We start from the raw sequence: 24830 nt of genomic DNA on the forward strand, positions 1-24830 counted from the left end.
ATCTTTTTGCGAATACAGACTAACATGGCTGTTACAAGGAAAGAATGACAGGTTTCAGAGTAAGTTGTGAAATTTTACATCTTTGGACATTCCTACTCCTGGGCTGAGACAGACAATCAACCACTGCAGCATTCTCTCAGTCTCTCTCTGTCAGAGACTAACCTTCAGCCACTGCTCCCCTGTCCATCGCTTCCTCTCTAGGCAGGGGTCTTTAATGGATTAGAGTCTCTTTGATTCTAGGCTCAAGCCTGGGAAAATAAACCTGGCCATCCACCTTGGGTCAGGCAGGTGAAGATTTCCCACTGAAGAGCTCCCCCACAGTTCTGTTGAAGACCCTTGGCATTCCCTCTGGAGGGATCTCATCTCTGTCATTGTTTCATTTCCCGTTTTGATTAAATCCATGCAGTCATACAGACTAATATCAGATAGATAAATTGAGACACATGTAATATTCATAGAAATAATACAGAAATCTCCCACATTCTCCACATAGACAAACACCTGTGGGAGAAGTAGTGTGTTAAGGCTGCCATCCCTGGCAGTTCAGATAAGATGGGGGCAATGAAAAAAAGAGACAAGGACTAGTATGTTGGGAAGGACAAGGTTATGTAGGCACCTGGATGGAATAGGGAAAAAAGCTTGAATTTCACGTAATATAGGAGAAGCTGCCAGTGGAGGAATTTAAAGAGATGGATAACATGGTTAGAATAACAAGCAAAGAAACCAATCTGGTAATTGTATTTTCTAAATACTGGAGGTATCAGTATTCCGAGGGGAGGAAGATGTTACAATAATCAAGAGGGAAGATCATCAGAAAGCCTGAACAAATGTTTTAGCTGTAGGGATAGAAGGAAGAGATCAGATCCCTGGAACAGATAGATATTTTGAAGAATAACTGGCAGGATTTCTGTACAGCTTGCGTAAGTGGGAAAATGGAGAATAAGTAGTCAAAGATTATCTTCAGATTCATGGTGTTACCCTGCATTAAGTTTTTAAGATCTCAAATAAGGGCTCTACTTCTGATTCACTTCTTTTAATATGTTTTCCTATTCAACAAATGTAAACTGAAATACTAAAAAAAAAAAATCATGATCAATTACAAGGTCACAGTAATGTAATACTTCGCTTTCTATGCCTCTATGGTTTTGGGTGCAGTGTGTTAATAAATCTGGACATATCTATACCCTGACAGATATGTTCTTGTTCATTAGCACTGGGAAATTTTACATCCAGGCTGACTGCCTTTCAATTAGCTTGCCTATAACTTCATCTCCCTGCTGGATACTCTCAATTTATCAAACTGCAATGGACCTATATCGCCACATATTCAACATAATTCATATCAAACTTGTCTTCTCTTCCCACCCCAAATCTATCAGCAATCATTCTCTCATCCTATTTGATTTTGTTCTTCCTAAACAGTCTTCTTCGTTTGCTAACATACATGGTGCCTTTAATCCCCGTTCAAAGAATCCTTCTCCTCTTGATCTCTCAGTTGATCCCATAGATAATTTTACTGATACTTACAATTCCATCCCTTCTTAGGCTCTTAAGAGAATTTCACCCCTAAATTCTCACATCCTCTCCCACTGTTCCAATTTATCCCAGTAAACAGATCATCTCCATAAACTAAGTATACTTGCTGGCACCTGCAAAGTGGTGGTGATGCAAACTGGTTTCAGCTTCCATTGGGATATATGGAAATCCCATTTTACGCTTAACATTGAATGAGTCTCTGTGGGGGGCTGGAAATAGAGCTGAAAGGTCTGTCAGCTCTAAGTTTTTTGTTCAAACTTCGCCCCAGTTGCTAGTGACTGAAAACTGTTACCCTCCAATAGCTGTTGATCTATGTGAAATGAGCTGCTGGTTTCAATCCAGTTGCTATGGAATTCAATGGAGTGATGATGTTCACAGTACAACCAGAAACTTCGTTGACTGTCTCGACAGAGACCAAAGACTTAAAATGACAAGGAAGCAAAATTACCTTCTTACTCACTAGAGGTGGCCTATGCAGAACAGGGTTGAGGTATAACAAGTCGCTGTACTACCATTTTTTGTTCTCCATGGGCATATAAGAAAATCCAGTTTCACTTAAATTCAGAGCCTGATTTTCAAATCACTGCCATTCTAAGTCTGCCTCAAAACCTTCCTCCACAGAGCACTAAAAAGAATATATCATGATTGTTCTTTCGAAAACTAAACAGGCACATGACTCCACAGTTGCCTTTGAAAGCATTTTGTAATACTCTGTTTGAAAGAGATTATAGTGTTTACTATTTGCTCCTTTTGACTAAAATTTCATCATTAAAAAAAAACCTCTAATGTAAAAAAACCCACACACACACAAACAAAAAAAAAACCCACCACCACCACTCAACCCAACAGTACCTTAGGTGTCATCAGACTCTGATGTATCTTTTCAAGCCTTTGGGCTGAATCAAGTAGAAGTGACCTCATAACTCCAGACGGTAAAAGATTATCAGAAAACCTAAGTACTGTAACCATATACCCATCAGAGACAATGAGGTAGGGTAATCTTGAGTGTGATGTTACAGAAAATCTCTGTCTCATAAGATCACTTTCAGAGGCAGATGAACCAAGAGAATGACTAGAATCTTGCACAGACTGTTGCGGTCTAGCAAATAAAATAAAAATATATCAGAAAAAATAAAGCAAATATATGCAAAACTATTAAATAAAAATATCAAACATACATATTTTGTTTTAAAAAATAATTTTTGCAATTTATACAATTTTTCTCCAAGGGGAAAATTTAAGCAAAAAGTGCACAAATGCAAGATGGCAAAGTAATAGTGTAAGCAATTTAACACCAAGTTGGAAGTTATAATATAACGTGACATAATACAGAAATTAAGCTTAACAGAAAAATGTGCAAATACTAACGGGCCTTTTTTTAACCTTAATTAGCTACTTGCTAATTACTACAGCAAAATACTGACATCTTGAATTTTGTTATGTAGACCTATCATATAGTAACATATCAATTTATGGTCCTCTATATGGCCCCAATTCTGCAAAGATTTACGCAAATACTTAACTTTATGCATTATCAGTAGACCCATGGAGACTAATCAGAAGTTAAGTCCATGATAAATCTTTGCAGGATGGGGCTGTAAATGACTACTAATAAAAATCATGTATGTTAAGTAATAAAGAACACTAGTATTTTGTGTCTATTTTAAAAATAAACTCCTTGGCCATTCTACAACAATTTTTAAATACAACGCACAGAACCTAGTCCTGTAGTCCTTACACAGAAAAGATTCCCATTGAAGTCCATGGGCCCTGTATTTGCACATGCATTGTAAGATTGGATCCATGGCATTTCCAAATTATCAGTGAAACATTTGGTTATTTCCATTTCTTGACAGTTAAAATGTTAAGAAGTTCTCTAAAATTTAAATAGCTGAATGTGTGAACAAACAGTTGTATTACGATTACAAATAGTCTTTCACATATCATAATACCACCTAGCTCCTATATAGGTCTTCATCAGCTGATCTTAAAGTGCTTCAACAAAGGAGATCAATATCACTATTCCCATACTACAGATGGAAAAACTGAGGCAGAGATACGAAGTGACTTGCGCAAGGTCATTCAGTAGTCTAGTAGCAGAGTCTGAAATAGAACCCAGGTGTACTCTACTCAGTAGGCCACTCTGCCTCCCCTATATAAAAAATAAAATTCTGATTTTTAAATCAGCCAACGAAAGTTTGCACTGCAATACCATTTGCAAGCATGTAACTTGAAATTCTTTTAAGTTATTGGCCAGCAATTTTTTTTCTCCGTCTCTATGTACAAAGTTACAAGAATGCCTGAAACTTAATGGTTAGTATAGAGGTTTTTAAAGCCAGTAGTAATATACTAGAGGACTTAGCATCAGGGAGCTCGGTAATGTGGTGAATTAATGTGCTATCTTTTCATCTCTGGAGATCTGTGGGTTCAAAGTTAAGGTCACAAGAGAAAAGGAGTTTGTTGGTTTCAAACGAATCACTAAAAATGCTTCACATCCTGCCACAACAGACACACTGCTTAAATAACGACAAAAACTGGAACAACACAGTTGATCTGTCTTACATATGATGATGGCAGGCATTTTGAAACACTATACATAGATTAATGTAGAAAAGGATTTAAATGCACTGGCAGAGTAGTCTGAGACAATACCTGGCGATAATCCATCAGTGCTAACAGTCACGATCTTTAATTAAATGAATCAGATTCACAGAAAAAGTATTTTAAAGATTCTTGTATGTATTGACATTTTGTAACTACCTGCAATTTATAATTAAGGTTAAATAAAATTTTCTATTGGACGTGTGATTTCTTGTTATAACATATTAGAAGTGCCTTTTGTTCATTTTCAAGAAGCAATTTTCAATAGCGATACACACTACTGAACAAAAATGCATGCACAACTGTACTTCTTATATGAGTGAGAAATTGCATGTGAAAAATAAGGTTCTGGGCTTGCAAAAGGCTATTTAAATATAACTAGCTGCTTTGTTTAGACACCCTACTTTCACATACAATTGCTATAATTTCGTGTTCCATCTTGGAACTCTCACAATTAGAAAATTACAGTAAATTAATTCTTGAGCCACCAAAGTTATCCTTGCATTAAAAATTAATCCAAGTTTTTAACATTTACAAAAAGTGAATTTCTTCCATCACAAAACAACATGCAGGTTTTAGGTAATGTTAATCTCTGAAATATCTAAAAACTTAACCAGCCCTAAAAGCCACAAATAATTTATACTTACATTGCCACAATGCCAATTTTTCATCAGGACAAAAGCCATTATAAGAATTAGAAGAGAACTATGAATGAGAAACAGATATTGAGAAAAAGAGAGAAACCGAAAGACTTAATTTGAAAGATGAAATTTATTTTAAATAGTAGAAAACATGTAAGAAAGGAAGATATGATCAAATGATAAAGAAAAAAATCTGAACTTTCAGGTTGTCTCACCTGTATGTTATTAGTGGATGAAAGGGAATAAACTCTGCTGGTCCAAATTCTATAGAGCAACCAGAAGTAACCAAGGTCAGCAATTCACCCATACAAGTCAGTAAGATCAAGGAGCCACGTTTTAACATGCAAGCCAGAAAAAGGCTGTCGGGAGTCCAGCTCATGTCACCTACCCAGTATGACCTAACAAAGATAGAAAAAAATTAATAGCTTTACAAGTCTACTTTCCTATCAAATCAAGGTAACAATGATTTTACTTCTTAGAATAACTTAAATTCTACTCTTCAGATACTGACCTGACAAACTTGGATGGAACCACATGATTCTTGCTACTACAACCTTTAAGGCTACCAGAAACAGTAACAAAATTCAGTGTATTTATAAACAAAATCTGAGTTGCCTGGGAAGAAAAAAATAAAGCACAAAAAAAATTAAATAATTGACCATAATAAAGACTTTTAATACCAAGTTATGCCTTAGATTTGTTGTACTGAAAACATTACTACATACTGAAATCTTGTCTGCATTACTATATGCAGAAATAATAAGTCATGCTTATTAATACACAAGTACGTTTTTACCTTTGTAACTTAAATTAAATCAACTTGTGATTTGTAATGTCTTTATTTAGGCATATAATATCAATATTCGTTAAACAGAGAGGTTAATCATAGGCAGAGCTGGCAGTGCAGCCTATACTTAGGCTGCCCAAATTTTCCATTACAAGACCTTGTTTTCAGTTGCTTGAAAGTCTGGCAAACTTTAATCACTTGGGTTGAAATTATCTGGTGTCTGCCGCAGACTGAATTTTTCTGGAAAGTTTCAGATAAAACAATACAGCCACATCCAGGAAAAATATCTGGGAATCTTTTGCCCACAATAAAAAAATTCTCACATTCAAAAGCTCTAGAACCTCCAACTTTTGTAGCAAGGATTTGAAATTTGGCATCAGCTTGCCTGTGTGTCAGGGATGCGCCTTTTGCTATTCCTATGCAAAAGTACTTAAATTTGGCCAAATTGGAAACCTTTCAAAATCTCATTGTATTCTCAGCATTGACTTGTTAGAGATTGGCAGCTAAGTTCTCCAAAGATTCCATCTGAATTGAGCATGTTCCATCTCACAGTTATAGGGGCTGAGCTGGACTTCCCTCTAATTGCTGCTCCCAGGTGCTGCAGTCCTCTCTGGTTTCAGACACCAAAACTGGCTCCCATGTGGCACGAAAAAGGAAGACGACTGACTTGAATAGACAGGGAACAACAGTCCCACGCAGAATGGATGCTGGGAGGCTGGGACTGAAACAAGGAGCCAAGGAGGAGGGAAAAGACAGGACTGAAACAGGAACAGGCTGGAAGGGATAGAGGCATAATGGATGAGGCTTGGAAGGGAACAGGGACAGAAGAGTCTGTGACCAATACAGCACACTCCCCTGAAGAATTTGGAATGGAAGGAGTGGTTCCTTATCTTAGAATAATTCAGTTCTTCGAAATGGTTTGTCCCTTTCGGTGCTCCACTGTAGGATGTATGCACATGTGTGTGCTCTCAAATGGAGAATGCAAAGAGGTGTCCACGGGCTCATGGCTACGCAGAACAGCACCTCATGCCTCCAAAGAACAACATATAGGGAGCCACGGCCTACCACCACTCAGTTCCTTCTCAACCATGGAGCAGAGCCTCCACAGCCAAAGGGAAGGAGGGTAGAAGCACCCACAGAAACAAAACATCTCAAAGAACTCAAGTTACTGTAAAGTAAGTAATCTCTACTCCTTCAAGTAGGACTCTGGATGCTCCACCGCACAAGACTCCCAACCAGTAACTCAACGAGAAGGTAGCAGATTTTCCAGGCTTTTCCTTTCAACATAGGTGAGGGCCCTTCCGATGTCTAGTGTATGCAGGCTGGTCTCTCTAAAGAGATGAGGTTTTGGGTAGAACACTGTCAGGCGAATCTCTTGATTAACGTGGTGTTCCAAAGAAACCTTTTGGAGAAAGTGAGGATGCAGTACAACCTTTACTTATAGACGGTAGTACATAGCAGGTCAGCCATAAAAGCACTGAGCTCTCCCTTTGTCTAACTGAAGTGATGACTATGAGGAACAAAGTCTTGGGTGAGAAGTGAAAGAGAGAACAGGTGGCCATTGGTTCAAAGGGAGATTTCCTGAGGGCACTGAGAACCAAATTTAGGTCCCACTATGGGCTGGCTTCCATACAGGCAGAAACAAGATGTGTGAGTCCTTGAGGAATCTAATTGTTGTTGGATGGACAAAGACTGAGAAATCACTGATGGGTGAATGGAAGGTTGCGATAATGGTCAAATGTACTCTGAGTTCAACTGAAAGGCCTTGCAACTTTGAATCCAACAAATAATCCAAGATTTTGGGAAGCAGAACCTCTGAGGCTTGGGAAGAGTGAACAGAACAGTAGGAGTGGAAACATTTCCACTTTTGAAGATAAGTTTTGCAAGTACTAAGTTTCCTGATAGATAAGAGAACTGATTGGACCTTACCCAAACAGGTTAGTGCCATGCATGAGAACCATTTCAGAACCGCGATCTCAGGTTCAAGGAGGAAGGGTTGGGATGGATCAGGGTCCCAGAGTTCCGTAATAAGAGATGATTCCTGAGAGGAAGTCAGGGAGGTGTTGACACAGACAGGTAGAGGAGATTCAAGTACACACTTGTCTTGGCCAGGATAGCACTAGGAGAATAACCTTCACTCTTTCCTGATGAAGTTTGAGTAAGGTCTTGAGGTAGAGACAGATAAGCAAACAATAGGCCATGGTATTATCAGAACATCTCACAATGAGTTGACACCGTATCTTCCATTGGAACAGAAAAGGTGACATTTAATGTTTGGACTGGCAGAGGTCTGCTTTTATGAGACCACAGATTTGACAAATGCTGTGGAAGATTGAATTGTGAAGCTACTGTTTATGGTCCTAAAGAAAACATGTGCTTAGGGAGTCTGCAACTGTATTCTGGAGGCCTGGGAGATAGAAATCTCAGCAGTCTGTCTGACGGGTGATGCATCAGTACCATATCCTTAGTAACTATATGCATAAGGATAGGGATCTTGCTCTGCCCTGTTGGTTGATAGAATATATTGCTGCTCTGTTGTCCAGCATTAAACTGACTGAGGGGTGAAGGAAACGTTGACCAGCATAATGAACTGCTCTCAGCTCCAGAATGTGGATGTGATGTGGACTGTGACCTCTTGTGCAGACCACTTGCTCTGGGTTGTGAGGCGAGTTCCCCATCCCAGAAGAGAAACATCTGTTATAAGGATCTCAGAGTGGGGAATGTGAGAATGGGGTTCCAACACAGACCTTCCAACACCACCACCTGAGAGAGTTTAGAACTTTCTGAGGTACTGTGACATGTTTGGAAAAACTGTATCTGTTTGGAGTGAACACAGACCTTAGCCATATCTGAAAGCACCTAAGGTGCAGCCTCGCCTAAAGTGTGATGAATGTGGAGTCTGTCATGTGGACCACAAGTTGTAGGCAGGTCCTTGCAATTGTTTGCAGGCTGTGTTTCTGAAAGGGTGGATAGCTATATGAAATTAGGCATCCTTGAGGTCGAGGATGACGAACCAATCTCAGGATGGAATTATAGTGGCTAGTGTCACCATCCTGTAGTCCTGGAAAAGGATTCAGGTTTCTTAGGTTGAGGATCAGTCTCCAACCTCCATCCCTTTTGGAAACATGGAAATAGTTGGAACAGAATTCCCTTCTGACAAACTCTGGGGGAAAATGACTTCATTGCCCCCAAGAGTACAAGAGACCGGACCTCTTGTTTCAAGAGATCTCAGTCAGTGAAAGAAGATGGAATACCCCACATTGATCACCTCCAAAATCCATCTGTCTGAGGTAATCTATTCCAAGACAGTGAGAAAGTGGGATACCTGATGTCCAAAAGGGGGTTGGATGGAATTGTTCAGAACATGATCTGGGAAAGTAGGTAGATTGAGGTCCTTGTCCAGGACATAAAAACAGTTTCTTACAGGGAGGTGTAGATAAAGTAGCTGTAGAAGGGGGTGGGGTTCCCTTTTCTGGGGTCTAGATCTCCTCTAACAGTCCAAAGATCTGTGAAGGCTTTGGCTAGGGATCTAGAAGCCATGTCCGTAGAATCTAGGGTACCTTGGAGGGAGGTTTTAGCTAGCAATTTCCTCTCCAAAATGAGAGCATGAAATTGTTCCCTCTGGTCCTGTGGCAGATGTTCAACAAAATGAGTGAATTCAGAATATGGTTAGAGTCATACTTCACCAACAGGGCTTGGTAGTTTGCCACATGCAGCTGGAGTTTGCCACATGGAACTGGAGTTTTCAGCGTTTACTCTGACTCCCAGTGAAGAGAAGAGGTGCAGCATCATAAAAGTTGATGCATAGGCTTCCTGGTGACAGGGAGAAAGTCAGCGAGACAGTGGAAGACAATGAGACCACGACTTCTGATGTGAGCTACTATTACTACTGAGAAGATCTTGATCAAGACTCTGGGGACGATACATATTCCAACGTGACCATGAGAAATCTGAATTTGTGAATGAAGCGGTTGAGATGGCGGAGGTTGAGGATAGGTCTCCAACTGCCCTTCTTTTTGAGTAACAGGAAGTAAGGAGAGGAAAAACCCACTCCCTTTGTATTGCATAGGGAAGAATTCTATCAATCCTCACTACAATAGGGAGTTCATCTTGTTTGAGAATACTCTTGTGAAAGTGGTTCCTGAACAGGGGTGGAGAGGGTTTTTGGGGGGAGATAGGGATGCAAACTCTATGATTTAGCCAGATTGGATGTTCACCACCCACTTGTCCATTGTTATTGCACTTCAGGTGTTGAAAAGAGTGCTAAACAACCCCCAAACAGTGTGTAGGGGTCAGGAAGTGTTGGGCTTAGTGACGTGCAGCTCTCAAGCGCCCATTAAAAACAACATCAAGGTAGGGGCTGAGATGGAGATACATAGCCTGTTGCTATGGGGAAGCACGTCATTTGAACCTTCTGTCTCTTGTGAGGTGGTTCATAGGGTCTCTGATGGAAAAGCTACTGAGCAATATGTCCAAGAGAATAAATCTAATATACATCTATAAAACACTAAACTGTAGACTATAAAAACTGTACAACTGTTAAAACTATTTACAAAACTAATTCTTATTTTGCAGGACAAAGCTGAAGCTACGGACGCTGGTCGTTACGAAAAGGAGTATGTAGTGGTGAGAAGGAAATGCAGAGGCGGTCTGCCCCGCCCTTTATCCTGTCAGATGGAGGCATGAGGTGAGCCAGGTCACACGCACAGACCAACAGACACTTTTCAAATTCACCAGCTGCGGGCACATGGTGCACATGCATAACCTCCCACAGTGGAATACAATAGGGACCATTACTCAAAGAACAGTTCATGCCAGGGCTGTGTTGATTCTGTGCTTCAGGCTGTAGCCTGACTGTTAAGCATTCAGGATAATGGCAGATGCAACATGTTGCTTCAGCTTAGTTGTCACTGCTTTCTCAATAACTTTGCCTAGAAATGGGAGGTCAGATATAGTGTAGTAGTCAGAGAATTTCTATATAAAGTTTTGGTGTTTTGAGAATCAAACAGATGATCCATCTTCCTGAGAGCCATGCTTTTCTGAAGAACTTCCTAGCTATAAATACGGTTATGATTAAATAGAAAGCCTATCTGAGAGGCAATTCTAAAACAATTTAATAAAGGTCACTTTTGCCAAACTGTATTCTATTTGCAAGATTAGCTTTAGTGCTCTACTTTCTACCAGTCATACCTTTGGATCATTTTGATTAACGGCTACTGCCAGTAAAAGTCCATCCCTTGAAAATGCAGTAAGCAAAGCTCCTCTCGACTTTACTGACTCACACACTGGAACCAGAGTGGGCAGAGAACATGCTTGCTGTGCCCAGTGGATATGATAAGGTAAAGAACTGTTAAAAAAAATTATATTAAATGATAAATAATGGTGCATAAACAAACTAGGGAAATACAACCAAATGAAACTACTAGAAGGTGGGTGCACAACTGGTTGGAAAACTGTTTCCAGAGAGCCATTATCAGTGGTTTGTACTCAAGCTGGAAAGGCATATCAAGTAGGGTCCCAAAAGGGATCAGTTCTGGGTCCGGTTCTGTTCAATATCATCAGTTATTTACACAATGGCATAGAAAGTACACTTATAACGTTTATGGACGATACCAAGCTGGGAGGGGTTACAAGTGCTTTGGAGATAGGATTAAAATTCAAAATGATCTGGACAAACTGGAGAAATAGTCTGAGGTAAACCGGTTGAAATTCAATAAGGACAAACGCAAAGTACTCCATTTAGGAAGGAACAATCAGTTGTACATCTACAAAATGGACAATGACTACTTATGAAAGAGTACCGTGGAAAAGGATTTGGGGGACAAACTGGAGAAAGTCCAGAGAAAATCAACGAAAACTAACGTGACCTATGAGGAAATTGGGTTTGTTTAGTCTGGGGAGCGGGGGGGTCTCCTTAACCTCTGAGGATAGGACAAGAAACAATAGGCTTAAATTGCAGCAGGGGTGGTTTAGGTTGGACAGTAGGAAAAACTTCCTGACTGTCAGGGTGGTTAAGCACTGTAATAACTTGCCTCGGGGGATTGTGGAATCTCTATCATTGGAGATTTTTAATAGCAGGTTAGACAAACACCTGCCAGGGGTTGTCTAGATCAGTAGTTCTCAACCAGGGGAACTTGTACATCTGGGGGTACACAGAGGTCTTCCAGGGCATACATCAACTCATCTAGATATTTTCTTAGTTTTACAACAGGCTACGTAAAAAGCACCAGCAAAGTCAGTACAAAACTAAAATTCCATACATACAATGACTTGTTTATACTGCTCTATATACTATACATTGAAATGTAAGTACAATATTTATATTCCAGTCATTTTATAGTTCTATTGTAAAAATGAGAAAATAAGCAATTTTCAGTAATAGTGTGCTGTGCTACTTTTGTATTCTTATGTCTGATTTTCTAAGCAAGTAGTTTTTAAGTGAGGTGAAACCTGGGGGTAGACAAGACAAATCAGACTCTTGAAAGGGGTATAGTAGCCTGGAAAGGTTGAGAGAAGAGATGGGGAAGGGGGGTGGGACAGCGGGGAGGAGCAGCAGAATTGGAGAGAATATCCCACTTCTACCATGCGAAGAACCCAGTGGTCCAATGTTATATGGGACCACACACAGTAGAAGAGGGGTAGATGGTTCAGAAGCGGGAGGAAGGATCTGGGATAGTGACTGGTACGCCATCCTCAGACGTCCCTTGAAAATCCTTTCTTGGACCCTGACGATGGCTTGGTCGGGCCCTGTCCTTGGCTGAGGAAGGGTTGGAAGGTCTACACCTATTATTCCTGCCCCTACAGCGGTATGAATCCTGCCTCAGGAGGGGCTGGTATTGCCTCTGCTGCTGTTGGGGTTGAGGCTTGAAGGGTTTTCTCTGGGTAGCAGGAGTGTTCATCCCCAGAGATTTCATAATTGCCCTCAAGTCTTTTAGACTGTGAAGCCTCGAGTCCGTCTGGTCTGAAAACAGCCCCTGCACCGCCAAAGGGAAGGTCCTGTAGGGTCTGCTGAACTTCCGGGGGAAGCCCGGAAGCTTGGAATCATGCGGTTCTTCTCATGACCACACCAGAGGAGATGGTATGTGCCGCAGAGTCAGCCAAATCAAGGGAAACCTGCAGTGATGTCTCGGCTCCGGTCAAGGAGGGGAAAGCAGTGGCTGAGAACTCAGCCTTCGACTCAGTGGGGAGCAACTCCTGCTTTTTGGACAGAGTCCCATGAGTTAAAATTATACCTGCTGAGGATAGCTTGTTGGTTAGCCATCCTCAGGTGTAGCCCCCAACGGCATAAACTTTCCTGTCAGAGAGGTCCATACATTTGGCCTCTTCAGCCTTGGGAGCCAGCGCCTGCTGCCCCTGGCACTCCTTCTCATTTACGGCCGATACTACCAGGGAGCAACGGTGTGGGTGGGAGAATAAGAATTCATATCCCTTGGAGAGAACAAAGTATACTCTCTCCATACCCTTGGCGGTGGGCAGAATGGAGGCTGGAGTCTGCCACAGGGTATTATAATAGTTGTAAATAGTTTTAATGACTAGCAACACCATTCTGGAAGGAACTTCCAGGGTGAGAATGTCCACCATCAAGTCCTTAGACTTGATTACTTCCTCTGCCTGTAGGCCCATGTTATGGGCAATGCGGCGGAGCAGATCCTGGTGCACCCTGTAGTCAATGGGCGGAGAACCTGAAGCGGACGCTCCTGCCACTGCCTCATCAGGCGAAGATGACAAGAAAGCCAGTGGGGGTACAGGGTCCTCAAGACCCACTATGTGCTCAGGTTGCTCTGGGTAGCATTGGCGTCCAGTGGTTCAGCACAGTCAGATGTGACCGGGCTATGGGTGGGTCTGGAGCCGGTTCTGCTGCCCACTCTGTAGTACGATGGGGAGGTCTGGATCGGGTCACCTCTGTAGCACAAAGGGCAGGTCTGTCCGCCGGTGACCGTGCAGGAGGATGCCCAATGCTACAGACCTAGAAAACCTGGAAGAGATAGCCAGGGATTGATAGTAAGCCCTGTGGGTTCAGAAGGGCCACTGCACAGCAGGTGGCCCCTGTGGCTGCCAGGTAGACTGTGCGTGTCTGACGTTTATCCAACCTGTGCCTACTGCGCCGCAGGTAGTAGGAGTCTGCCTCAGAGTCCGAGGACGACGACCAGGGCGGTGTCGATGATTCCTGAGCTGGCGGAAGGTGCCAGGAAGAGGAAGTCAGGGATCATTGCTGCAATGATCATGTAGAGGATCAGTGCCGGCTGTCCCATGATCGAGAACAGCTCCTGTGTTCCTGTGCCGTGTCTTGGTGCCAGTCAAGAGAGGGTGACCGTGATCAGTACCGACCCCTCAGTGCTGGAGACACAGATCATCACGCTCCCTACATTGGGCGATCTTGTACTGGGGCCGGTGCTGGGGGGTGTTGTGGCGATGGAGACCGGGAACAGTGCCGGTCTGGCGATGGAGAGCATCATCGTGGGCGTGCCTCTAGATGGCACCTGTCTGGACAGTGCTGGATACTTCTCTCTAACAGTAAGGGGCTGAGGCACAGTACTTTCTATAAGTTCCTTTGCAGCCTCAAAAGTGTTTGGGGTGGCGGGGGGGGGGGTTCCAATTCCTCCACCAACCACTGCCCCGCCAGAGAGTCACTGAGTGCCGGGCTCAACGGTGCCAACTGGGGTGCCGGAGTCGATGGCACGAGCTCTTGCTGCTTGGAAGTAGAGTCCTTCCTCTGAGGAGCAAAGTCTTCTCGGATGGTCTTGCTCTCTGAGGAGAGCATCCTCTGTCCACCTTCTTATGGTGTTTGTGGGGCACCGGTGATGTTGACCAGTGCCAGGGGGCCGCTCCACACTGCAGTGCCAGGGATCTCCAGTACCGAGGGTATCTAGCACCAGAGTCCTTCCTTGGTACCGATTCACGGACCGACGCCGGGGGTGCTCCGCACCGACCTCGGGCCTGGGACTTGGTGGTCAGGTGCTGCTGGATGGAGTGTGGCTTCCATTAATAGCTGCTTCAAACGGAAGTCGCATTTCTTCCTAGCACTGGGCTTGAAAGCCCGACAAATCTTGCAGGGCTCACACTGTTGCGCCTCCCATAGACACCACAGGCACAAGTCGTGGGGCCGCTATTGGACATAAGCTTCTTGCATACACTGCAAGATTTAAATTCTTGCGGTTGAGACATGCCCCGAAGCCCAACATGGGATGAGGGAAGAACTACAAATAATAAACTAACTACAAAACCATAACTGGGTAGGACTAAGGAACAGCTAAGGGAACACTTGCAAGCAAGTGAAATGCAGTTCCAGTGCCGCCACAGATGGTAAGAAGGAACTGAAAGGGGGTCGGGTTGGCAGGGTTATATATTGAGCACTATCAGGGCAGCACTCCAGGGAGCTCCCTAGCCAACCCAGCAGGAGCTGCTGAGGGAAAAAGTTTCCAACGACCATTCATGTGGCACGCGCACACCTGATTGGAATCAACATGAACAATCACTTGAAGAAATAGTATTAACAAATGGAAGCAAGGTCAGAGAAAAGCAATGTTCATGATTAGGTGGTGGGAGGGATTGATTTCTGAAGAAGGGCTAAACAGGCAAAGCTTTGTCTATACATAAAAGTTGTACCACTTTAATTCCCATAGTTAACATGAGAGTACAACCCTCATAGTGTGGATGCAGTTATACCCCTATTAATGTGCTTCCCACATGGGAAGAGGAATAAGCTATACCAATATACAGCATCTTTATATCAGTTCTACTGCATTCACAAAGGACTGTACCAGTATAACTATATCAGTAAAAAGAAAAGGAGTACTTGTGGCACCTTAGAGACTAACCAATTTATTTGAGCATAAGCTTTTGTGAGCTACAGCTCACTTCATCGGATGCATACTGTGGAAAATACAGAAGAGGTTTTTATACACACAAATCATGAAAAAATGGGTGTTTTATCACTACAAAAGGTTTTCTCTCCCCCCACCCCACTCTCCTGCTAGTACCCGCATGGCCCCACAGTACGCTGACGTTTTTATGGCTGATTTAGAACAACGCTTCCTCAGCTCTCGTCCCCTAACGCCCCTACTCTACTTGCGCTATATTGATGACATCTTCATCATCTGGACCCATGGAAAAGAAGCTCTTGAGGAATTCCACCATGATTTCAACAATTTCCATCCCACCATCAACCTCAGCCTGGTCCAGTCCACACAAGAGAGCCACTTCCTGGACACTACAGTGCTAATAAACGATGGTCACAAACACCACCCTATACCGAAAGCCTACTGACCGCTATTCCTACCTACATGCCTCCAGCTTTCACCCTGACCACACCACACGATCCATTGTCTACAGCCAAGTTCTACGATACAACCGCATTTGCTCCAACCCCTCAGACAGAGACAAACACCTACAAGATCTCTATTAAGCATTCTTACAACTACAATACCCACCTGCAGAAGTGAAGAAACAGATAGATAGAGCCAAAAGAGTTCCCAGAAGTCACCTACTACAGGACAGACCTAACAAAGAAAATAACAGAACGCCACTAGCCGTCACCTTCAGCCCCCAACTAAAACCCCTCCAACACATTATCAAGGATCTACACCCTATACTGAAGGATGACCCAACACACTCACAAATCTTGGGAGACAGGCCAGTCCTTGCCTGCAGACAGCCCCACAACCTGAAGCGAATACTCACCAGCAACTGCATACCACACAACAGAACCACTAACCCAGGGACCTATCCTTGCAACAAAGCCCGTTACCAACTGTGCCCACATATCTATTCAGGGGACACCATCATAGGGCCTAATAACATCAGCCACACTATCAGAGGCGCATTCACCTGCACATCCACCAACGTGATATATGCCATCATGTGCCAGCAATGCCCCTCTGCCATGTACATTGGTCAAACTGGACAGTCTCTACGTAAAAGAATAAATGGACATAAATCAGATGTCAAGAATTATAACATTCATAAACCAGTCGGAGAACACTTCAATCTCTTTGGTCACGCTATCACAGACATGAAAGTTGCAATATTACAACAAAAAAACTTCAAATCCAGACTCCAGCGAGAGACTGCTGAACTGGAATTCATTTGCAAATTGGATTCAATTAACTTAGGCTTGAATAGAGACTGGGAGTGGCTAAGTCATTATGCAAGGTAACCTATTTTCCCCTTGTTTTTTCCTACCCCCCGCCCCCCCCCCGACGTTCTTGTTAAACCCTGGATTTGTGCTGGAAATGGCCCACCTTGATTATCATACACATTGTAAGGAGAGTGATCACTTTAGATAAGCTATTACCAACAGGAGAGTGGGTTTGTGTGTGTGTGTGTGTGTTCGTTCGCGGGGGGGGGGGGGGGGGGGTTGATTAGGGAAACAAGGGGAAATAAGTTACCTTGGACTGGACCAGGCTGAGGTTGATGGTGGGATGGAAATTGTTGAAATCATGGTGGAATTCCTCAAGAGCTTCTTTTCCATGGGTCCAGATGATGAAGATGTCATCAATATAGCGCAAGTAGAGTAGGGGCGTTAGAACGCTTCCTCAGCTCTCGTCCCCTAAGTCAGCCATAAAAACGTCAGCGTACTGTGGGGCCATGCGGGTACTAGCAGGAGAGTGGGGTGGGGGGAGAGAAAACCTTTTGTAGTGATAAAACACCCATTTTTTCATGATTTGTGTGTATAAAAACCTCTTCTGTATTTTCCACAGTATGCATCCGATGAAGTGAGCTGTAGCTCACAAAAGCTTATGCTCAAATAAATTGGTTAGTCTCTAAGGTGCCACAAGTACTCTTTTTGCAAATACAGACTAACACGGCTGTCACTCTGAAATATATCAGTAAAAAGTCTCCGTTCCAGCAACCACCACAGTTATTCTAATACACAACCTGTGTGTAGACCAGGCCTAGAAATGACAAACAGGGGTACAGTAAAAACACAATTTATAAATATTTGAAGGAAGCAAGAGAGGAGGACGAGTTACCTAAGGTGTGTATGGGGGTGTATCACAGACTAATAGGAAGAAACTAAGACAGGGAAAATATAGGAAAACTGTCAGGAATACTTCCTGACAGTGAGTTACACTATATTCTAGGCTAATCTCCCAAAAAAAGTGATAGAAGCTTCATCTCTTGATATTTGCACAAAACACTAGCCAAACACTGAACAATATACTGTAGGAAACAATATAATTTTGGCTGGGAATGGACTGGACGATCTAATATGTCTAATATCTCAAACTTTTCTGATCGTAGAAATCACAGAATATCAGGATTGGAAGGGACCTCAGGAGGTCATCTAGTCCAACCCCATGCTCAAAGCAGAACCAATCCCCAACTAAATCATCCCAGCCAGGATTTTGTCAAGCCTGACCTTAAAAACTTCTAAGAAAGGAGATTCCACCACCTCCCTAGATAACACATTCCACTTCACCACCCTCCTAGTGAAAAAGTTTTTCCTACTCTCCAACTAAATCTCCCCCACTGCAACTTGAGACCATTCCTCCTTGTTCTGTCATCTGCTACCACTGAAAACAGTCTAGATCCATCCTCTTTGGAACCCCCTTTCAGGGACTTGAAAGCACCTATCAAATCCCCCCTCATTCTTCTCTTCCGCAGACTAAACAATCCCAGTTCCCTCAGCCTCTCCTCATAAGTCATGTGTTCCAGTCCCCTAATCATTCTTGTTGCCCTCCGCCGGACGCTTTCCAATTTTTTCATATCCTTCTTGTAGTGTGGGGCCCAAAACTGGACACAGTACTCCAGATGAGGCCTCACCAATGTCGAATAGAGGGGAATGATCACATCCCTCGATCTGCTGGCAATGCCCCTACTTATACACCCCAAAATGCCATTGGCCTTCTTGGCAACAAGGGCACACTGTTGACTCATATCCAGCTTCTCGTCCATTGTAACCCCTAGGTCCTTCTCTGTAGAACTGCTGCCTAGCCATTCGGTCCCTCGTCTGTAGTGGTGCATGAGATTCTTCTGTCCTAAGTGCAGGACTCTGCACTTGTCCTTGTTGAACCTCATCAGATTTCTTTTGGCCCAATCTTCCAATTTGTCTAGGTCCCTCTGTATCCTATCCCTACCCTCCAGTGTATCTACCTCTCCTCCCAGTTTAGTGTCATCTGCAGACTTGCTGAGGGTGCAATCCACAACATCCTCCAGATCATTAATGAAGATATTGAACAAAAAAGGCCCCAGGACCGACCCTTGGGGCACTCCACTTCATACCGGCTGCCAACTAGACATGGAGCCATTGATCACTACCTGTTGAGCCCAACGATCTAGCCAGCTTTCTATCCACCTTATAGTCCATTCATCCAGTCCATACTACTTTAACTTGTTGGCAAGAATACTGTAGGAGACCTTATCAAAAGCTTTGCTGAAGTCAAGGACTAACATGTCCACTGCTTTCCCCTCATCCACAGAGCCAGTTATCTTGTCATAGAAGGCAATTAGATTAGTCAGGCATGACTTGCTCTTGGTGAATCCATGCTGATTGTTCCTGATCACTTTCCTCTCGTCTAAGTGCTTCAGAACTGATTCCTTGAGGACCTGCTCCATGATTTTTCCAGGGACTGAGGTGAGGCTGACTAGCCTGTAGTTCCCCGGATCCTCCTCCTTCTCTTTTTTAAAGATGGGCACTACTTAGCCTTTTTCCAGTCGTCCGGGACCTCCCCCAATCACCATGAGTTTTCAAAGAGAATGGCCAACAGCTCTGCAATCACATCCGCCAACTCCTTTAGCACTCTCTGATGCAGCGCATCCGGCCCCATGGACTTGTGCTCGTCCAGCTTTTCTAAACAGTCCCGAACCACTTCTTTCTCCACAGAGGGCTGGTCACCTCCTCCCCATGCTATGCTGCCCAGTGCAGTAGTCTGGGAGCTGACCTTGTTCGTGAAGGCAGAGGCAAAAAAAGCATTGAGTACATTAGCTTTTTCCACATCCTCTGTCACTAGGTTGCCTCCCTAATTCAGTAAGGGGCCCACACTTTCCTTGACTTTTTTTTGCACAGAGGCATTTTAACAGCATTCATTTCCAGGTCAGGAGATGCACGAGTAAAAGTTTATGGCACACATCCAAATCATTAGGCTCTAAATAGAAATTCCCCCCCAACTCACTCTCTCGTTAAGTGTATGCAGTTGCTCTTTCACAAAAGATAAGATTGGAGCAGAAAACCTCAGCTCAGAACTCCTATGCTTTATGCAAATTAGCTGACATTGCCTCTGAGCAGCTTCTTGCCAAAAATCAACAGTAAAAACAGATCAACGTATATAGTTATAATTTGCTCTGAAATAAAATTGCTTGTTTTTTTAAATTAAACATTATGGGCTCTGTATTCCAAGTTAGGGAGGTACATTTGTTGTTTATCTCTCTGTGCATGACTAGCTTATGTGTATATATAAGCAATGCAGGCTAGCCATGCGTGCTTGCAAATACCTGATTTGTTCATTCACCTTAAGTATTGGTATTCATAAACTAGTTTGACATAAAAGTGTCCAAGGTTGTCCATTCATTACTCTGAAAACTTGACTTCAAAATGCTTGATCAAAAATAAATCAACTATTCCTTGTAAAACTGGCAAAATTTCAAATAACTTTGAACTCACCTAATGAATTTGAAACTGTTTTCATGCCACCGCAGTGCCAAAAATGTCAGCATCAAGCATTCCCCAGAACAAAACACAAAAGAGCACAAGCAGCAGTCACCTAGTATCTGCAAAAGAAACGTTTTTTTTTTCTCTCAAACTTACTTGATCAGTGCAATCCTATTACTACAATTAAAATTAAATGTAATACAAATATTTTTCACTTAGATTTAGAAGTTAGGACAAACCAATAAAAGCAATTTGCCAACCACGCTGTAACCTCGCTTAAACTATCCCAGTATCTTACGAGATACAACATTTTGGTTGCCTAAGAACTGAATATGAGACTAGCCTGAGTAGGTAATAGATTACATAAATCAATCTTACTAGGCAATTTACCTTGTCACACTGAATTAGTATTCAGTTGAGGTTATAGTTCAAATTACTCATTTTTTGTTTGTACAATTAAACTAGAAAGCACTACAGGCCTCTACAGGGTCCCACACTTCCCCCTCGTAGCTTTACTACTTTGAGAAGTAAGTTTCCACAGTAGACTTCCAAAACTTTAAAAAGCTATGGGTTTTAGCTGTTAAAAAAGCGTATTTGAGAGTTGCCTATACTCAAATCTTCATTTGCTACCAAAACTTTCCATACTTATTAAAAAGGAATTGCGGGGGGCTCTTTCTCAGAAAAGTGAACTAAAAATGGTGGCTGCAGGTAACATGATAAAATTCCATGAATCCTTACATACATATCCTTACATAGGAGCAAGTCCACCACACCTACACCTATTCTGCTGTCTTACTAGAAAAATAGTAAACAAATTAAAACAAAAAATGGCAAAATTCTATGCATGTAGTGCAATATAACAACACGTATGTAAGCACTTTAGCAGGACAGTGCAGGTGACTGGTTTGAATTATTATTAATTTGACAATAAATCCTACAGATTACATTTGTACAGACAAAAAAAGAATTGGTTGGAAAAATACATATATGATGCATGAACTGAGAGAGGACAATTAGAACACAGTTTTTCCACAGATACTGGAATCCCATCTAGTCTCCCTTAGCCAGAAGGATGTATAATGCAGAGCCTTAAATTGACGCTTTTAAAAACAGGAAGAAGGGTAGTGGGGAGATCTTCAGAGCTTTTTGAGACACACAGAAGTAATCACCCCTTCCAGTTCAATCAAGAATAAATAAATACATGGCTGGATTCCAGAAGGAAAGGCCTTCCAGGTTTCTGATCCTACAATCAGATCTGCCGAATCAGTTCCCCATGCCTGCACAGAGCCATATTGAAATAACTGGAGTTATCAGCAGGTACAAGAAATCACCAGTGCAGATGAGATTGCAGGACTGAGGCCCAAAACTGGGTTCTCATAACAAAAGTTGAGACAGCAAAATATTAACAGTATGTTGCAGCAATGTCTTATTTTGATAATACTTTAAAGTAAGGTCTCTCTTCTTGGTCTCTAGTCGAAAGGAAGGTTACTTACTTTATAGTAACTGGAGTTCTTTGATATATGTGGTCCCTATGGATATTCAGTAAATCATAACCTTCCCAAGGATCTCACATGACTCGTCTTGCATAAAAACATCTTAGTTATGCCATATTCATATCATAACAATATTTGTATGAAGAATATGGAGTGTAACGTCACACTAAACACAGCAAAACAACTACCTCTAAATTTTAGGATTATATGCTAGAGAGTCTATGGCTTGCAGACCTTTTTTTCCAGTTGATTAAAAAAATAAAAAAGGGAGATTTGTATCTGTCAGTTTTGCGGACTATGTGCCTTCTGCAAGTTGTGGGAATGCTCAGCGCTGGATTGCCATGACCTGTTTGACCTGTTTTACCTCCAATTGTTTAATCTTTCGTATGTAAGCACATTCTGTACCACTGATATAGTTACACTAGTGTTGATTAATGAAAATTAGATTAAATAAACAGTGCTGCAAGTGTCATCATGAGAAATTGAGGACATCAACATTTTCCATTTTTGAGAGGTTTTTTCCCCTGGATTGAATTTTAAAGTGTCTCATTTACCACAAACCCAGTTTTCACAGAAAGAAAAGAAAAAAAACTTCAGTAATTTAAAAAATTGAGACAAATTGCAAAAAAATTTTTTTGCAAAAAAATGGGTCCCTTTAGAACCTTGTGAAATGGAAACAACTTCAGAACTATTTTTAAAATCATTTTGCTATTTTTCAACAGTCTACTGCTAAGTATCTATTTTTGCCTAACTAATATTTAGTACCAGTTTGGTGCCTGTGATGTGGAAAACTGTCTTCTACTTGTGTCAGACAACTAGTAATTTCACATAGCTACTAAACACAGAATGTTCAGTCATTGCTGATGTAGGCCTGCTTTGAACCCATGGCCTAGAGACAAACTTCGAAATCCAAACACATAATTAACACTTCATCCAGCCTCTAGAAAATGTTGACATACTGCAGCACCCTTTAGCATTGTGTTTTAAGCAGCCAGCAATTAGTCTCACAAACGAGGGGTCAGATTTATAAAGATATTTAGGTGCCTAAAGATAAAGATAGGCATCTAATAGAATTTACTAAGGCTTTGTCTACACTTGCAGTGACATGTAGCTACAGAGGGAGTGAAAGGTAGGTTGTGCCCACAGTGAGGTGTGCCGCAACATGTGGCGGTGAAAGGCTCCGGCAAGGGGGAGGCAGTGCAGAAAGACTCCAGCAACAGGGAGCCGACAGATCCTTTCCCTGCCGCCTCTCCCCTGCCAGCCCCCCCGCACGCACCCGAGAGCCTTTCATTGCAACAGGGAAAGACGCTTGCAGAGGGACGCTACACTGCTAAAAACAGCAGTGTGGACGTGGGAGGTACTGCTTTGGCACGTAGAGAGCCACACAAGGATACTTTAAGATTTTAGCTTGTCTATACTCTACTTGCCTAAGCAGTGCCCTCTCATCTTCGCATGCCCAGCTAGCATGTGCATAAATACCAGTGGTGTCTGTACTCTACATGCCAATGTAAGCGTAGACCTACACTAAGTGAGTGAGGCATGTAACCCCCACTGTCAGACAGGTGCCTACACGTTGCTAGTGAAAAATCTTTTGGTCTCAGGGAGACACAATGTCCACTGGTCTACACCTGCACCCTGTGTCTCCTTGTGCTCTTAACTCAAGGCATAAAGGGAGATATGGACCGACCTGTTTCCCGGTTCCTTTTCTACCACAAATGACTTAGAAAAGGATCCAAAGAAGTGGTGTAGGAGAGATCACACATTTCAAAGAATTTCAGTCACTGTGAGATAAATAGCTTTCCTTTCTTTTTTGAGTGGTGATCCCTATGGCTATTCCACTGTGGGTAACTTGCAAGCAATATTCATTGACAAGAAGGATGCAAGGAACCATGCAGGACTGCTGTATTGAAAGATGCATCTGCTGAAGAAGCTTGTACCATATCGTAATGTCTAGTAAAGATATGCACAGAGCATCATGTAGCCACTCTACCCATTTCCAGGACAACACCCTGAAGAGAAGCCATGAGGCAGCCTGGGCTCTGGTTGAATGAGCCCTCATATTTTGAGGAGCTCATAGCAAAGCAGGATGCAACTTGAGATCCATTTAGAATGTCTGTGAGGAGAGTGCTTTCCCTTTATCCACCCAGAAATAGAAATGAAGGAACTTGGAGATTGCTTGAAGGGTTTTGTCCTTTGCAGGCAGAAAGCTAAGGCTCAACAGACACCCAGAGAATGGAATTTTCTGTCTTCCCTGGCAATGTGAGGCCTTGGCTAGAATACAGGCAGGTGTTGATTGCTGACAATTGCACAGGCAGTGAGCTGAGACACAGACCTGACTTCTTTAAGAAAAGAAGGTAGTCTAAGATAGTAAGGATCTCTGAGTACTCTGGAGGTCTCTCATCCTGATGTGCAGAAAGAATAGCAAATATGACAGGCAACCAGCTTGGCTTCACAGAGAAATCTTTGGTGACCTTAAACACAAAAAGGAAGCTTAGAAGAAGTGGAAACTTGGACAGAAGACTATAAAAATACAGTTTAAAAATATTGCTGGAGCATGCAGAGGTGTAACCAGGAAAGCCAAACCACAATTGGAGCTGCAGTTAGCAAGAAATATGAAGGGTAACAAAAAGGGTTTCTACAGGTATGTTAGGAGAAAGGTGGTGATCAGGGGAAGTGTGGGATCCTTACTCAATGGGAGAGGCAACCTAGTGACAGATGATGTGGAAAAAGCTGAAGTACTCAGTGCTTTTTTTGCCTTGGTCTTCACAGACAAGGGCAGCTCCCAGACTGCTGCACTGGGCAGCACAGTATGGGGAGGAGGAGAGCAGCCTTCAGTGATGAAAACAGGTTAAGGACTATTTAGAAAAGCTGGACATGCGCAAGTCCAATGCAATGCATCCAAGGGTGCTGAGGGAGTTGCCTGATGTGATTGCACAGCCATTGGCCATTATCTTTGAAAACTCGTGGCACTCGGGGGGAAGACCCCGGACGATTGGAAAAAGGCCAATATAGTGCCCATCTTTAAAAAAGGGAAGGAGGAGAATCCAGGTAACTACAGACCAGTCAGCCTCACCTCAGTCCCTGAAAAAATCATGGAGCAGGTGCTCAAATAATCCATTTTGAAGCACTTGGAAGAGAGGAATGTGATCAGGAACAGTCAACATGGATTCGCCAAAGGCAAG

The 24830-nt window shown here is 42.6% G+C and overlaps 1 protein-coding gene across 17 annotated transcripts in view; it reads right to left on the reverse strand.

Moving 5' to 3' along the window:
- CPLANE1 (ciliogenesis and planar polarity effector complex subunit 1) overlaps window positions 1-24830 on the reverse strand; it is a 180046-nt gene that overhangs the window by 132800 nt on the left and 22416 nt on the right. For 14 of the 17 annotated variants that reach the window (XR_012668393.1, XR_012668392.1, XR_007356612.2 and 11 more), the window contains exons 6-10: window positions 20168-20274; window positions 10756-10912; window positions 5290-5393; window positions 4994-5176; window positions 2389-2635 (exon numbers count right to left, since the gene is read on the reverse strand). Coding sequence is in view for 14 of the 17 variants with exons in the window: in XM_048849585.2 (XP_048705542.2) it covers window positions 2389-2635; window positions 4994-5176; window positions 5290-5393; window positions 10756-10912; window positions 20168-20274 (798 nt within the window). In the remaining 3 variants the exon portion in view is untranslated. Of the gene's footprint in view, window positions 1-2388; window positions 2636-3491; window positions 3616-4993; window positions 5177-5289; window positions 5394-10755; window positions 10913-20167; window positions 20275-24830 lie in introns of those variants that run through there. The other 3 variants (XM_048849590.2, XM_075128434.1, XM_075128435.1) reach the window with 3 other exon arrangements.

The sequence above is a fragment of the Caretta caretta genome, chromosome 5 (assembly GCF_965140235.1).
Source record: "Caretta caretta isolate rCarCar2 chromosome 5, rCarCar1.hap1, whole genome shotgun sequence".
In the NCBI taxonomy this organism is placed as follows: Eukaryota; Metazoa; Chordata; order Testudines; family Cheloniidae; genus Caretta; species Caretta caretta.